Below are 17,387 nucleotides of genomic sequence, written 5' to 3' on the forward strand. Positions count from 1 at the left end.
CTCAGCTGCCAATTTCTTAATTGTTGAAAATGAAGGAGAAGAGGGCCCATAAACTTTTATGAACTTCAAATGAATTTCTTTTGGCTTTAAACCTTCTTTTACTAAGAATTTTATAACCACACGATACTCGGTTTTATCCATTTCAAGGGATACACACAACACTTTTGCTTCAGACAGCTGTATAAAACAAACTGCTTGATAGAATAACTTGCAATTTCACATGTATGCTTATGACAGATGTACCAACTTAGGAAAAAAAAAATCTTGTTGATGGTGTTGCCATCTGTGGTCGAGGTCGACAACTTTTCAGGCCACCCTCGTATATCATACTGGTGTAAAAATGATGCGATGCAATATGTAGAAGGGAGGCAAGCATTAGGAGAATTGGAAGTGAAAGAATCACAGATGTATCAGGTGTTGGTTAGGTTAGATGTTAATAGGGTTGTGGGGAATAGATGACATATCACAACATATTCTTAAGGAATGTGTATCACAGTTGGATATGCTCTTCACCTGGTTATTTAATGAGAGTTGCAGTGGGTTCCTAAGGATGGGAAAGAAGGCAAAAATAGTACCACTCCACAAGCATGGTTCTAGGACAGAAGTTTCCAATTATAGACCAGTCTATATAACTGCAGTTTTTTTCAAGGTGTTGGACATGTTTGCTGGGAATAGAATACAGGATTGGGTTGATGGTCAGCATGGATTTGTAAAGGGTAGGTCATGTTTTAGCAATCTACTTGCATTTTATGATAGGGTAACAGGTGTGTTGGATAAGGGAAAATCATATATAGTGATATTCTTGGATCAGATTGGAACAAATGTAAAAGTGTTTGATAGATTATCACATGATAAGTTATTGCACAAGCTGCAGAGGATGGGAATAGATAGTATTGGTTTGATAGATTGGAGGTTGGCTTGCTGAACAATACTAGCAGGTTGTGTATGATGGAGCAGTGTCTCAATAAAAAGGTGGGTAACCAGTGGTGTGCCCCAGGGTTTTGTTCTTATGCCCCTGTTGTTTAATTTGTTTGTAAATTATCATGCATACTGATTGGAAATCTTCAGGGGATTGTTTACTGATGTTGCAAAGTTGGGAAGAATTATAAGTGGCACTACTGATGTTAATTCCATTTAGGAATATTTGAATAGATTTTTTACTTTTACAGAGGAGTGAGGTTGTAGTTTTAATATCAATAAGTGGAAGGTGTTACATTTTGGAGTGCACAAATATAAGGCTATGTACTATATCAATGGTGCCGTACTGCAGGAAGCGTTCTTTTTTTGTTTTATTTTTATTTTTTTAAATTTAATGTTGGGCCTATACAGGAGAGGTTGGTGGATCAGCCTATAGTACATTACTACCATATATGGGTAAGGTTGGGAAAGGAGAAACTTTTTACATTTGATTTAAAAGCCTGTATATTGTATTCCTTAGGAAACACATCAGGGGGAAAGACTGTTCCACAGTACAGCAGTGGAAGGGATGAAGGAGGAGAAGAAGAAACTTGTCCTGTGGATTTCAAGGTGTACTGCTAAGGAATATTGGGCAACAGCTGCACGTGTTCCATCATATTTGTACTGAGTGGGGGAATTATTGAATTATTGGGAATATATGGGAATTATTGGGGGGCTATTTCTGGAAGTGGATGAGATTAGAAATTTGGAAGTGATGATTTACAGTAGACTGAAGTTTAAATGGCATATTGCTAGTGGTGCAAAATCTGCACATCATAGTGCTACTATGATGAAAAAGTACTCTAACATGTAGGGATAAGGAAGTAGTTGTTCCACTGTATAAAGCACTGGTCAGACCACACTTGGACTATTGTGCTCAAATCTGGTCACCTGGTTTTTCAGTGCGATGTGGAGACATTGGAGAGGGTCCAGAGGTGAGTAGCTAAGACAATATCAGGACTTTGGACTGCTGACTATGGAGAGAGGCTACAAAAATATGGATTGGAGAGTTTGGTGAATAGGAGGAAAAGAGATGATAGAGACATTTAGGTTAGTGAGAGGATTTTATCAGATTAATCCAGATTAGAGTATAAAAAGAGTAGGCGAGAGGGGAAAAAGCTAGAGGTCATCCATGGAAGTTATGTAAGAGTGTGGTGAAGAGGGGTGTGGAGTTGATTTTTTTACATGGAGAATTGTCAGCGAAAGGATTGCATTACCGGAAAGTGTTGTTAATGCAAGGAGTGCTAAGGATTTTAAGATTCGATATGATAAATATGTTGTCAGTTGAATGAACTCCCACGATGAGTCTGCCCACTCCATAGCAAGTATTGTCTTGCTTGCCATTCTTTATAGTGATGTTTTAATTTAGTATTATAGAATACTTATAATTGCTCACAACAACTGGGCTCAGTGTGCAGTCGTTGTGATTCCCTTGTGTGGATCTACATTTATTCTTTTATAATGCATTCTTCCTTTTAATTTTAGGAATGTCCTGAAGGTGTGTTGCCAGTAATAAATCCACTTCCACCAATGACTAGTAGCTTCTGCAAAGAACTTGATAAAATTTGTTATATAATTAAAGGTAAACATGTTTGAAATAAATATATTTATTATTTTAAAAAGTAAAAACTTCCAAAAATTTTTCATGAACTGTTTTTTTTAACTTAACATGCAATTGAGAAAGTTTAATGAAATAATGTGGATGGGTTATTTTTAAGAACTGTATAATTATTATTATTATTATTATTATTATTATTATTATTACGGGTATCTCCATGGAGTCAGTAGACTCATCGCGGGAGACCCAAACTAGCAAAACAATATCTGTCATATCTCTTCTTGAATTCATTTACAGATGAAGAGCTCACAACAAAGTCAGGCAATGAATTCCACTCATTCACCACCCTCCAGGCAAAAAACCTTGTTCTGACACCTTTGTTAACCACACTCTTCTTTAATTTCCAGAGATGACCTCTTGTTCTTCCATCACTATCACACAGCTGAAACATTTCCCCTGCATCAATCCTATAAAAACCTTTTAGTAATTTGAATGTTTCTATCATATCCCCTCTTCTTCGCCTATCAACCAATCTCTGCAATCCACAAGCTCTCAATCTATCAATGTAGGGAGCATTTTTTATATCACTCACCAACTTGGTCACTCTTCTCTGAACCCTCTCCACAGCCTCCTCATCTCCAAGGAATCCAGGTGACCAGACCTGAGCACAGTAATCCAAATGTGGAAGTATCAATGCTTTATAAAGGGGAATAATAACCTCTTTATCTCTGGATGTCAGTGTGTTCCTCAACAACCAAGTAATCCTATGTGCAATCTTGGACACCTTAGCAATGTGTCCTCTGAACTTCATCTCCTTATCTACCAATACCCCTAAGTCCCTAGCCTCATCAATCTCTTGGAGTACCTTTCCATCGATGTAGTACACAGCTGGTAATCTTTTAATCCCAAAATGCAAGACTTTACACTTTTCCACATTGAACTGACATCCATTTTCTTTTGCCCATTTTACCAGCTTATTTAAATCCTCCTGCAAACTTTCAACATCAGCTTGATTTTTTATTGCACTACACAACTTTGCATCATCAGCAAACAACTGAATATCTCCCTTTAAGCCGTTTCCTATATCATTTATATACAAATTAAACAACATTGGCCCAAGCACAGAGCCCTGAGGCACACCACTGGTCACCTGCCTCATTCTGGACTCGGCTCCTCCATACACCACCTTATGGTATCTCTCCCTGAGCCATTCTCCTATCCATATCACCAATTTAATATCCATTCCCATCTGCTCCAATTTGAGTAACAGTGTTCTATGGGGTATCCTGTCAAAAGCCTTAGCAAAATCCAGAAGTACCACTGTGTAGCCAGTTCCTTTGTCCAACTCTGATGTTATTCTATTATGGATAGTTAATAGATTGCTAAGGCAGGATCTACCTTTAACAAAACCATGTTGGCCTCTATAGAGTATCATATCCTGATCCACCCATTCTTGAATTTTGTCTTTAACCAACTTTTCCAATACTTTTACCACTACTCCTGAGATGGTGATTGGTCTGTAATTCAATACTGCAGTTTTAGAGCCACCCTTATGCAAAGGAACCACTTTGCCTAACTTCCACTCCCTAGGGACCATACCAGAGTTCAAACTTAAATTAAATATCCAGGTAAGAGGGGTTGACAATTCATTTGCACATTCACGCAACACCCGAGCTGATATTCCATCTAAGCCTACCGCAGTGTTTGCATTTAAGTTTCGCAATATATTTAATACCTCTGATTCTTTAGCTTCAATTCTCACATTAGGTATTGCTATAGGTATAGAGATATCCTCACTTGGGTGATAGACTTTTGAGAAGTGATCACTCAGTAACTCGACTATTACATCTGATTTTGTCACCTCAATACCATCAGCACCCACTAAGGTTATCCTTCCGAAGTCATTCTTCCTCTTACTTGCCACATAGCGGAAGAACTCTTTGGGATTACCCTTGATCTCTTTGGCTAAGGTCTTCTCATAATCTGATTTAGCTTTTCTTACTATGCTGGTAACCTTCCTAGCTTGAGCCTTGTACTGCTCATGGGTGTCCTGATCGCCCTTCTCCTTGTAAATTCTCCATAACATTTTCTTTTTTTTGTAGTTCAAGCTTGATACTACTGCTCATCCATCTAATGCCTGCCTTGTTTGACCTCCTGACCATGGGGACACAATCTGATATTGCTTTCCTCAGATACCCGCTGATTTTATCCCAAGCACTGCTAACATCTTTCCCTTGCAATATGTTCTGCCATGGGATGGCTGCAAGCTCACTCCGAAGCTTGTTATAATTGCCTAACCTGTAGTTTCGTACATACCCCTTCTTAATAGAAAAATCCACAGATTTTGCAACCTCCCAAGTCAATACCACATGATCGCTTTCACCAACTGGAGGTAACGAGGTCACCTTACTTAAGCATATAACCTCTGAACCAATAACCAGGTCCAACACTCTCACACCACGTGTCCCTTCAGTTACGTGCTGTTTCAAGTAATTATCTCGTAGCAGATGTATGAACTCCATTTCCTTTTTGCTACGTGATATTTCCTCCTTCCAATTGATATCACCATAATTAAAATCCCCCATAATAATCACTAAGCCTTCACTCATTGCACTAAGTTGCTGATGCATGAATTCAATATCTCCCCCTGTACTCCCTGGCCTATAGTCTGGCATATAATCTGAAAAAAAAAAGTAGTTTTGACAACTGACAGATTCCCATGTGGTGAATATTTATCTGGTAGTTTTTGTTAAATATATTCTGAAAAAAATTGTTTAAAACATTAATGAAAGCATGCAGTTTAGCAAAATTCATTTCATTGGTTTACAGATTCACGGAAAGCTAATTAATTGATGGAAAATTAATCGAAATTCACTGAAAACAACATGAAAAAGAAGAAAAAAAATCATGAAAAGAAGATGTTCTCAGGAAAACACACAATTCATCAAACTTACTGATCATTAGGGAGGGGAAAAATTTAATAAAAAATCATTTGAACATATGAAAGTGATGTTTTGAAATCATATCAGTTGATTGAGACCAAATAGATTAAAATGTGAAATGATAATTAATATATTTATATGAAATAGACTTTTGTTAGCTTGTGTGAGCCATCACCCTGCTTGGATGTTTGTTTATCTTGTTTTGTGAAATTACAAAAGACAAAAAATTGTAATAACTAAATAGGTTTAATTATTATATCCAGCATTTTGTCAGTTAAGTGAGCATCATCATGAGAAGCAGTACACTGGTATAAATAGATTCACATAGGCACCACATGAATAATTTTTTAATTATTTATTATTATTATTTTTTTTCCATATCACTTCTATGCAGTAGAGGCTGCACAGCCTTCAGCAAATAAAGCAGGATTCAAGAGCGAAGTAATCTGTTTGATTTTCTTCTTGAAGAGTTAGAATTTGTAGCCCTTGAGAAGTACCTTGTGTGGAAGGTTGTTTCACAGAACTGGGGTAGATAGAATAAAGTATTAGGAGTAGCAGGTTTGGTAATCAGAAGTTCAGCTGTAAAAGGATCATAATAAAATATTAATACCAGAATCACATTTAATATTTTTATTTGTAAAGTTTTCGGTTAAGTTTTATAGCCATTGTCACTACAGTTATAGGAAAACTCTAAAAAGAACAACAATTTACTTGAAAGCATGTGATATTATGTGCACTATAGGATTCAGGAGAATAGCTCTATCTGCATTAATAGATATTCAGAATAAATTACAATAAATTAATTTAGTTAATTAATTATTTTCCTTATGCGTTCCTTAATTTACAATTAAGGAACACATGAATGGTGAGTATTAGTTAATATAACTTCCCAAAATTGAGAAAGTTTTAGGCAGTTGCTTTTGTTCAGGTTTGGGTTGTGAATGCGTGCTTCACAGATTTCTTTGTAGAGTCTTTCCAGGTAAGTTTTGTGTAAAATTTTGGTATTGTTCCACTGAATCCTGTGTTTTGTAGATAAAGCATGGCTTTGCTAAACTGGATTTGTTCAGTTCTTTAAGAGAAATATGTTCTTAGGATGAATTTGTGCAGATCAACCAGTTTGTTCATAATAACACAAGCCACAAGAGCAGGGGATTCTGTAAACTCCAGGATAAGATAGAGGAGGATATTTGTATTTTGATGAGATAAGGAACGTACTAAGTTTGTTTACTGGATGGAGCACGTTAATCTGTCAAAGTAATCTTGCTATTTTTTCTGAAATTCCCTTAACATAAGGAATACAAATTCTGGTAATTTCTTCTTGAGGAGGGTTAGGATGACTGCCATAATTATTGATTTTTTTTTGAGTTAGAATCAATGTATGAGTGGATTTACTAGTATGAGTTGGTTTACTATATATTGAGAACTGTAAACTACCATTTGGTTGAAGTAGAATGAGAAGATCCAGAAATGGAAGACAATTGTTTTCTACTTCCAGGGTAAATTTGATTCTTGGGTTTATTGAATTAATATTTTCAAGAAATTCATGAAGATTGGACAAGGAGGGGAAGGAGTTCCATACAGCAATGAAACAGCAATGGTGGAATTCTAGTTTAACAGGCAGCAGATGCATTGGACTTTTAGGAAGGTGTCTATTTTATGAGAGTAATTAAGGTACAATTGATTTCCCTTATCTGCTTTCATGACCGTTATTTCGTTGTCATTTCTATCCTTCATTAGAGGATAGAAATGTTTTTGGAAGGTTTCACCTGCTAGTACCATTAGCCACGTCGGTGGGAAGGTTGTGAATACTTCACTTGATCTGTTTCAAGAAACTGATGGCATCAGTTTTGAGGATTGCAGAGGACAGATTTACTATGTTATTTCAAGCATTTGTTAGGACTTAGAATATCTTTTACAAGATTTGCAATCTTTCAGATATGCCAACATTTTTTGGACATTGCTGGCTACTGATAGGTTAGAAAAGACCAAGAGGATTGTCTATAAGTCAGTATTCAATATTCTCTCCTCCCCCCCTCTTCTAATGTAGAATAGTTTCATTGCTGTCAGCAAGCAGAATATGAAACTGTGATTTGTTCTTGTATGACGATGAAGCTAGTGTGGTTATAAATGCAGAGTGCCTTTATTGAGTGAAAGCATTGTTTCAATTTAACATTGGTGGGAATGATATTATTATTCTTGTTATGTTTTTTTTTAAAAAAGCCAGCCTGTAGTTGTTTTGAAACTTCAAGTTACTGAAGTTGTGAGCCTTTCATGTTAATGAATTTTCATACATTATTGTAATACTGGTGGTGATAGTGGTGGTATCTATTTAATTATTACAAATATATTGACTGTTATTCTTATTGTTGTTTTAGAAATTTTTTTATTATTATTAAAACTTTTAAATTTCATATTATAGTAAAGAATTTTGGATAATCATATGTGTAATCTAAGAGTAACTGCTCGTCCAGGTTACGATATGCATGTTGTTGCAGAAAGATATGTAATGCAACATCGTTATATTATATACATCTATATCTTCTCTGTATACAGAGAAGAAGGGTAACATGGTAATACATATAGAAAGTTGTGTACAATATTAGTTAGGTTTTGGAACAAAATAAAACAGTAGTTAAATAGCATTTATATTTTACACGTGAGACTGAATCTTTGAATACAATTATACTAGAAACCATTATCTAAAATCAATAAGTTATACACAGTTATACAGTTATTTTGAAGAGAGATAACTCATTTCTGTAGAAAAATAAATATTCTTTGATTAGAGTTTTGTATTTGTTTGGGTTGGGTTAAATTCTCATTGTTAAAGGTAGTGTATTGCTAAATAAGTAATGTTTGTGTATTGCTTCTTTATTTGTTTTAGGAACTATATATTTTATATCCTTATGTCTACTAAAGAAAACATATTGATATTTACATATTCATTATTGTTTATTATGAATAGCAGTAACCTATAAATGTATAAATATCTAAGGGATAGTATGTTTATTATTATTATTATTACACCCTGCATGGAGTCGGCAGACTCATTGTGGGAGGTTACTTCAACTGACAACATGTTTATCATATAGAATCTTATAATCCTTAATACTCCTTGCATTAACAACACAGTCTGGTAATGCATTCCATTCACTGACAATTCTGAAAAAATCTATGCCTCACACCCCTCTTCACTGCACTTTTACATAACTTCCAGGGATGACCTCTGGTTCTTCTACTCTTTTTATACTCTAATCTGGATTAATCTGATAAAATCCTCTCATTAACTTAAATGTCTCTTTATATATCATCTCTCTCTCTCTCTCTCTCTCTCTCCCTCCCTCCCCTAACCACCAAACTCTGCAATCCACATTTCTTCAACCTCTCTCCATAGCCAGCATTCCAACGTCCTGACATCATCTTAGTCAACTGCCTCTGTACCCTCTTCAATGTATCCACATCACATTGAAAACCAGGTGACTAGATCTGAGCACAGTAGCCCAAGTATGGCCTGAACAGTGCCTTATACAGCACAACCACTTCCTTATCCTAACATGTTAGAGTACTTTTTTATCATAGTAGCACTATGATGTGCAGATTTTGCAACACTAGCAATATGCCATTTAAACTTCAGTCTACTGTAAACTATCACTTCCAAATCTCTAATCTCATCCATTTCCTGCAGTACAGCAGCATTGATATAGTACACAGTTTTATATTTCTGCACTTCAAAATGCAACACCTTGTACTTATTGATATTAAAACTACAACCCCACTTTTTGTCCAAGTAAAAAGGCTATTCAAATCTTCCTGAAGGTAATTAACATCAGCAGTACTACTTATAATTCTTTCCTACTTTGTATCATCAACAAACAACTGAAGATATATTGTTTACAAACAAGTTAAACAGCAGGGGCCCAAGAACAGAACCCTGGGGCATGCCACTGGTTACCCTCCTTTTTTGAGACACTGCTCCATCATACACAACCTGTTGGTATTGTTCAGAGAGCCAATCTCTGATCCATCTAACCCATATTCTATCTACTCCCATCCTCTTCCCGTTCCCATCCAAAGCTCTGATAATGAACTCTTACAGCATGCAACACTTAAAAGACAGCATGAAAACATGGACACAACAACCAGAATCACCAACCCAGGTTCCCAATAATTCAGAGCCTTGTTCGATAGAAAAAAACTACAGTGGTATCTCGTTAATCCGAACCTCTTTAGTCTGAACCCTCCAGTAATCTGAACTGCAGTTTGAAAGAAAAAATTTTTTATTTATTACGTATTATTATTTTCTGTATTATTATTTTTTATTTAATAATTATTATTTTAACTATTATTATTTATTTTATTATTATTACAGTACAGAATTTTTTCATACTGTCGATTGTACAGTATGGTGGCCTATTTTGATTTATTGTGTGTTCATGTTTGCTTTTTTATGCAGTACAGTACGTACTGTATTGTCGGCAGGAATCACAAATATACACAAAAAGATTAAATTCAAAACGTGCATAATTTGGTTAAAAATACTGTATAAATCCAGATGTTGAAATTTCATAAACAGATGTTATGGAATGGATTATAGGTAGAACCAAAAGTGAATTCAAAAGAACTCGAAGAAAAAAAAGTAAAACATGAAGACGCAGCTGACAGTTTTAATATGTGTATAGAATTGGGCTAAGCAGAATGATACGCCATTCCACAAAATTTTGTTGCTAATGCAGGTCTGAGAAGAAGCATTCGAAAAAAGTTTAGCTTCCAAGAAGCAAAAGTAAATCCGTGATTTACTTTTGCTTCTTGGAAGTGACTTTTTTACAAAGAAATAAAAAACTTTTTTTTTCTGTTAATTTGTGAAACTTTGTTTTGTGTTGTGTACAAGAGAGAGTGATATTTTTTACGCAAATTAAGTTACGTACTTAATTTGCGTAAATCTATCTATCCCAATGGCTTTAACAGGCCTTTAAGGCCCACAACCTTCCAAGCATGCTTGGATTTCGTAACCGAAATACGAGGATAGAATGGTCACTCCTATGCCTCAAGGTATTCTTGGCTGTATCCCTGTGTGTTCACAGGGCCGGTTTGCCTGCTTGCAGGATGAAAAACACCAGATAAACTGGCGGAAAAAACCCTACTGCCCGCGCCCAAGACCGGCTAACTTGGCTGTGGCTGAGGAAGATCCTTCAGCTCCTCACGTCACCGACGGGAATCGAACCTAGGACACTCCTTCCCCAGGCATATGGTTGCGAAGCGCAAAGCCACTAGGCTAACCGCGCGGACTTAATTTGCGTAAAGCCTTACTGAAATGCAATTTTATTAAATTGCATTTCAGAAAGGCTTTCAGAAAGAATCCTCAACAATGCAGTACATACAAATTAAATTTTTTACTGAAATAAACTTGTGTACTATATTATTTTTTTGTATTACATTACAGTACAGTAGCTTTTTCCTATCGGTTAATTTATTTACAGAATTAAATTGATGTACCATTATAATCTGATTATTTTTGTCTTAAACGCTAGTTATTGTTGTCTCTTGGGAAAATTCGCTAATCCGGACTTTTCTCTAATCCGAATGAGCACGGTTTTTATTAGTTCGGATTAGAGAGATTCTACTGTATTCAGAATGAAACTACTGCAGATGATGAAACTACTTTCATCATCTGAAGATCCTCAGAGGAAGAAACTGAGCAGGAACTTCCCCAAACTAAGAGTCCCCTAACCATGAAGCAGCTGTCATCCTTCATACAAAAACTGAAAGATACCCCTCACAAACTAACTATAGCTCTTAAATGCATAACAAAATCCCAGAACTAATATCTCAATTTCAGGATCTACACTCGAAACTGAAATAAAAAGAGCAGAGCTTAACAGGAGTAAGCAAATCTACTACCTAATTAATGGGCTACATAAACAATATCAGGACCAATATTAAATACATCTTACAATCTAACTTTCTTAAACATAATGTTGTTGAGTCTTTTTTCTCTCAATGCAAGAGGATGTGCCTCTGTTTTACGCAACAGAATATTCATTGACCAGGTACAGAAATATCATGTAGACCTAATACTTCTGCAAGAAACAAATATCAACTCATAATCCAATTTATCTGGAAAGTGGGTGGAGTGGCCTTATGACCTACATCACTCTGCAACCCAACAACCCCCATGGAGCAGGGGTAAGCTTAGGTGTACATCATCGATCTCCTTACACTGAAAGTGATTGCAGATATACCAGAATATGCCTTGTATGCTGACATAAAAGGACCCAACCACAATACCCTGCATGTGTTTAATATCTACATACCACAGCAGGATGCTCTGGCATCACAAATCTTGGACTTCATTCATAACCATCTTTCATAACCAAGAACATATCATAATAGTTGGAGACTTTAACTGCACTCTTGACCAAGAAAAAGACAGACTTCAATGTGCTGAACATCACAGCTCATTAATAAACAAACTTCAAACACTGGTAAATGATAATGAATTCATCAACATCCAGATAGGAGTTCCTGTACATGGAGGTCAGCAATCACAGCAATTAATAGGCCTGCCTACCAAGCACAACTGGACAGATATTACATTTACAAACACACTGTTCCTCTAAACCTAATAGATAGAAACATCTCGCACATCCCTTCCTACATTTCAGATCACTGCTTCATCAAGCTACAACTTTCATTATCTTTGGAAACATCAAAATCAGGAAGTGCCTATTGGATCTTCAACAGTACCCTCCTGAAAGATTCAGATTATATAATAAACATTCTGGCTTTAATAACTAACCTCTCTCACTTGAAAGGGAATACAAAACCATGAAAACACGGTGGCCCACCTAAAATCACAAATAAAATCCTTTATGAAGATCTACAGTAACCAGAAAAATCAACAGAGAAACATTAGCATCCAATTACTCGGAGAATGGCTCCAGTATCTCCCAGAAGAAACGCTGAATATCATTCAGGCCTCCAAGCTATACAAAGACACCTAGTATTATCTGCAAAGGGTGCCCTACTTAGATAGTGGCATACACAGATAAATCTTTCAGGTGCACCCATAATATTTTTCTCTTTGTAAAAAAAATACCAGACAGCAAACTGCACTCCTCTATTAGACTTCAAGATGGCATCATCACAGAAGATCCAAGTAAAATCACTTCTAAAATCCTACAGTACTACAAGAATGCATACAGCTCTACAGGAACATCCCTCCATGCCATTGACAAAATACTAAAAGAAACAAAAAGAATCTCCGCAACAGATTGGAACCACTTACAAAACCCAATCACTCATGAACTGAAAACTGCATGCACATCCAAAGAACAAATCTCCCAGCCTAGGTGGTCTCACAACAGAGTATTTCCAAGTCTTCCAGAATCAACTTGGACCACTTCTTCTTAAAACACTGCAAGAAACCTACCTCAATGAGCTCCCACAATCCATCAAAACCTCAGTAGCATGATTGATCTGGCATCCATCTCACTAATCAATACAGATTGCAAAATCATTTAAGTTATTGCAAACTGACTAAAGCCAACACTGCCTGAAGTTATTAGCCAACATCAAACTTATTCTGTTTCAGGAAGATCAGTGCATGATAACTTCCATTTAATAAGAGATCTCATCCACATCGCAAACAGCCAAAATGAAAACCTAGTACTTGTCAGCCTTGATCATGAGAAGGCTTTTGACAGAGTAGAGCACAAGTACCTTTATGAAGTCCTAAAGGCATTCGGCTGTGGTCATCTCAACTGTTCTTGTACCTCCTCCATAACATTTTCTTTTCCAGCACAGCTTGCTTGATTTCATTGTTTACTTAATATTTACTTGCTTAACCCTTGTATGCAATTATACATTGCTTTTGTCAGATACTCCTTGTGAGTTTCCATGCATTGTCAACATCTTTTCCACTCATCTCATCTTCCCAATGTACTGATGCTGACTGACTACAGAGCTTCCCATAATCAGCTGCTTTATACTTCTGCATATATCCATTTTTGGCAGTAACCTTTTCTTGTTTCATCACTTTCCACACAAGTACCTCATGATCGCTCTCACCAACTGGCAGCAGTTTCAGCACTTCATTAACAAGTACATCTTGTGAAATTATCACTAAATCCAAAACATTAAGGTCTCTAGTTGCTTCAATCACATGCTTCTTAAGATACTTATCTCTCAGAAACTCCACAAACCCACTCTCCTTGTTCCCATACATCAGGGGTGTTCAACTCGTCGATTGCAGAGCGATTTTAGGTTGATCGCTTGTGTATTTCTCCTTACTTACAAATTTAATTAAAACTGAAAACATAATATTTTATTTATCATTATTTTGTATTATTTTTAATTCGCTTTAAGTGTATTGCTATTGTTTATTTAATTTTCGTTAAAATTGTCAACAATAATTTTCTTATAAGTCCAGGTAAATGAGTTAATTTAGATCAGTGGAAGTCAAACAGCGAGCTGAGTGAATACGATTATAAGCAAAGTGTAAAAACTCGATTGTGGTTTAAATATTAAATATTCCAAAGCGCATTACATCAATTTTTTACTTAGGTTAAGTCCCATGTGAATATTGTAAAAAAAACTTTGTTTGGCTTGGTATTTGATGAATTTGTGAAACAACACAAACTTCCGCTTTTTAAACTTGTGTCTATTACTACTGATGGTGCTCCTGCAATGATAGGTAATAAATCAGGCTTCATTTCATTATGTAAAAACGATGACAAATATCCAGATTTTTTAACGTACCACTGTATTATTCACCAACAAGTACTGTGTAGTAAAAGATTAAACACAAAAGATGTTTTGGATATTACATTTAAAATTGTAAATTCTGTTCGAGGAAAAGCCCTGCAACAGCGGTTATTTAAATTACAGGTAGATGATAGGGAACTTCTGTTGTACAGTAATGTCCGCTGGCTCAGCAGAAGTCAATTTTTAGAAAGATTTCTTGTATTAATTAACGATATAAAAATTTTTCTTGATGAAAAATGAGATATTTATCCCAATTGAGTGATAAAAGATGGTTGTTACACCTATCATTTTTAGTAGATTTCTGTATGAAATTAAGCAGTTTAAATTTAGAGTTACAAGGTAGAGATAAAAATTTAATTTACATGTTAAGTTCAATAAAAACTTTCCAACAATACTTACTTTTATTAAAGAAAATATAAATGACTGCGAATTTAGACATCTCCCATATTTATTAAAATTTTTTGAACAAAATCAAGAAATGCTTCGCTATGATTTAAAAGAATTTATTCGTGAAATAGAATTAGTTGAGAAAGAAATAAATTCAAGATTTAAAGATTTTAATAAAACTGAAATAATTGTATCTTTTATCAATAATCCATTCCAAGAAAACTTAAAACATCACAGGAATTTCAAATAAAATTAGTGGGCTGCTTGATATAAACCAAGCTGAAGTAGAACTTGAGATAATAAACATTCAGAATAGTTTACATTTAAAATCAATAAACAATGAAGTCATTTGGAAGTATGCACATGAAAATATTAATTGATATTGCGCGAAAAATTCTGTCGTGTTTTGGATCAACATACTCGTCAGAATCCGCTTTTTCAAATATGACTGTCATAAAAAATCAATTAAGAAACCAAATTACAAATGATCATTTGGATGATTGTCTGCGATTGGACACTCCTTCATATCAACTTGACTATGGAAATAAATATTTTATTCCAATATATTTGTTTTTTTTTTTTTGTTGTATTAAAATAATTAAAAATAATAAATAAATTTTTAAATACACAAAGTTTTTAGTTGTGTATTTTTTTTTAGTTGTTTATTTGTGCGTAATCAAATATCAGGTTGGGGGAACGTGATCTATATAAGAGAGGTAGATCGCCAAATACCTTTTTATAGAAAAGTAGCTCACGTAGTAAAAAAAGGTTGAACACCACTGCCATACATCATCTCCCTACTCTGTATTCCAGTAATTCTAGTCTCCCATCAGAATCACCTTCTTTTTACATACCCAACTAATTTGCCTAAACATTTCACAATCAATATTCTCTGCATTCCCTGGCCTATAACAGCATCCTATCAGATATACTAACCTGTTTATTTCAACTTTGCACAACACTGATTCAAAATCTGTTCATGCACTATCAACTGCCACACTTTGCAGACACAATTCCTCTGTAATCATCAACAGCATTCCCCTTCCTCTTTTCACATTTCTGTCCTTCCGGAAAACTATATGTATCCTTCTAATTCTATTCCTGACATCACATCTTCCTCAGATAACCAAGTTTCATTTATTGCAATTATCTTTGGGCGTACCATCTCAATCAATGCAACAAACTCAGCTCTCTTGTTTCGAATGCTCATAAACATAACAATTCTTGTGTGTTTGAGGCCATTCTGCTAGCACCAACAATCTCTATTCTAGCTGCTATACCACACCTCTCTTTCTTCAGTCCGAGCGCTCCCATTTCCCTGATCCTGTCTCTGATTTCCATTCTTGCCTGTCTCATCCTCACCTTTATACATTCCATCATCTTGTGCTGCTGCTGCTGCAACCACATCTTCAACCTCATATCCATCTTTCTACTGCCATACAATCTGTGGATTTGTGCTATCCTGCTTCACAGGTAGACTCTGATCATTTGCTATATTAACTTCTTGACTATTTGTCTTCTCAGAAAACAATAGACTCTCTAAATGTCCACCACCAACCCATTCAAATGTAATCCATCAGTTTTATACCATTTCAACTTTCCTTCAAATTCACTCCACATATTTACAAATCGAACCTCCTTTGCCTCACACAACTCAGCCATTGTACTATTTATTATCTCTGCTCTCCTTCTCAATTCACTTTTGTCATATCTGGGCATTGACTTTCCCAACAACACTATTCTTGTTTACCTGCTGCAACAACTTCAAATTTCTGTCAACAATTTTTTTCTCTCCAACTAAGTCATTTGTGCTCATGACTCATTGCTTCATTGTTTCACCAGGAAAGCATGTTTTGTGCACTTTGTTAGTAGTCACACCTCTAAAGATTGAGTCTCCATACACTGATATACATCCTTTGACTCTTTCTTCATAATGTTAATTTCCTCCTCCTCCTCATTATCATCAGCCATTCTCTCCTTTGGATGTTTAATATCCTCTTCCAGATGTTTCATTTTGCTTTTAATTTTCACTAATTCCTACCTAAGCTCTTCTACCATGGTCCCAACTTTTGCTCCCATTTCTAATCGCCCTAATCTATCAAGGCACTTTTCACATATGTTAATGCTTTCCTTCTTCTCGTTTATGCAAACAGTCCACAATTTAGTATTTGTTTCTAGTTAAGATTTGAATTGCTTTATTCTGAGGTGAAACTAGAGGTTTCTGTGTAGTATGATTAGATTACTTCTGAACTTAAAATACCATATTGTGGCGTGCTTTGAATCCATGCAGAATATAATAATATTTTTCCACAGTTTATATTAAAGTCTGTTCAACATAATCCTGACTTTATTTACACCATCAGTGATATATGATTTCCATCTTAAATACTATTGATTTTTCATCCCAAATAAGCTATTACATTGACTATTTGTATTTCCATACAGTTCTGCAATTCCAATCATGTAAGAATAATTGTGCCACAAAGTTCATTTTACTTGTGTTTCAAGTTAAAATTTACATATTTAGTTTTTGAGACAGTCAAAGTTTATTTGACTGCAACCAATTTGTTACTTTTAAAAGGTCATCATTCACAATTGGTTTGTATTTGTTCAGCTGTGTTTGAAGAGAAAATTAGGACAATATCTTCTACAAAATTGTCTATTTTACTGTTTAATTTAAGATTTTAGAAGTCAATGATATAAATACTACATAAAGTTGGTCCTAAGACAGATCCTAGTAGTACAACACAATCTACCGTTTTCAGACTATTTTAACCGTT

General features: G+C 35.2%; 1 protein-coding gene across 13 annotated transcripts in view; it reads left to right on the top strand.

Moving 5' to 3' along the window:
• Positions 1-17,387, top strand: part of LOC150093031 (terminal uridylyltransferase 4-like) — a 621,373-nt gene that overhangs the window by 372,824 nt on the left and 231,162 nt on the right. For all 13 annotated transcript variants that reach the window (XM_090413455.1, XM_090413456.1, XM_090413454.1 and 10 more), the window contains one exon: positions 2,443-2,539. In XM_090413455.1, coding sequence (XP_090269581.1) covers positions 2,443-2,539 — 97 coding nt within the window. The remainder of the gene's footprint in view (positions 1-2,442; positions 2,540-17,387) is intronic.

The sequence above is a fragment of the Typopeltis vanoorti genome, chromosome 24, assembly GCF_054136105.1.
Source record: "Typopeltis vanoorti isolate ZY-2024b chromosome 24, IOZ_Tvanoo_1.0, whole genome shotgun sequence".
In the NCBI taxonomy this organism is placed as follows: Eukaryota; Metazoa; Arthropoda; class Arachnida; order Uropygi; family Thelyphonidae; genus Typopeltis; species Typopeltis vanoorti.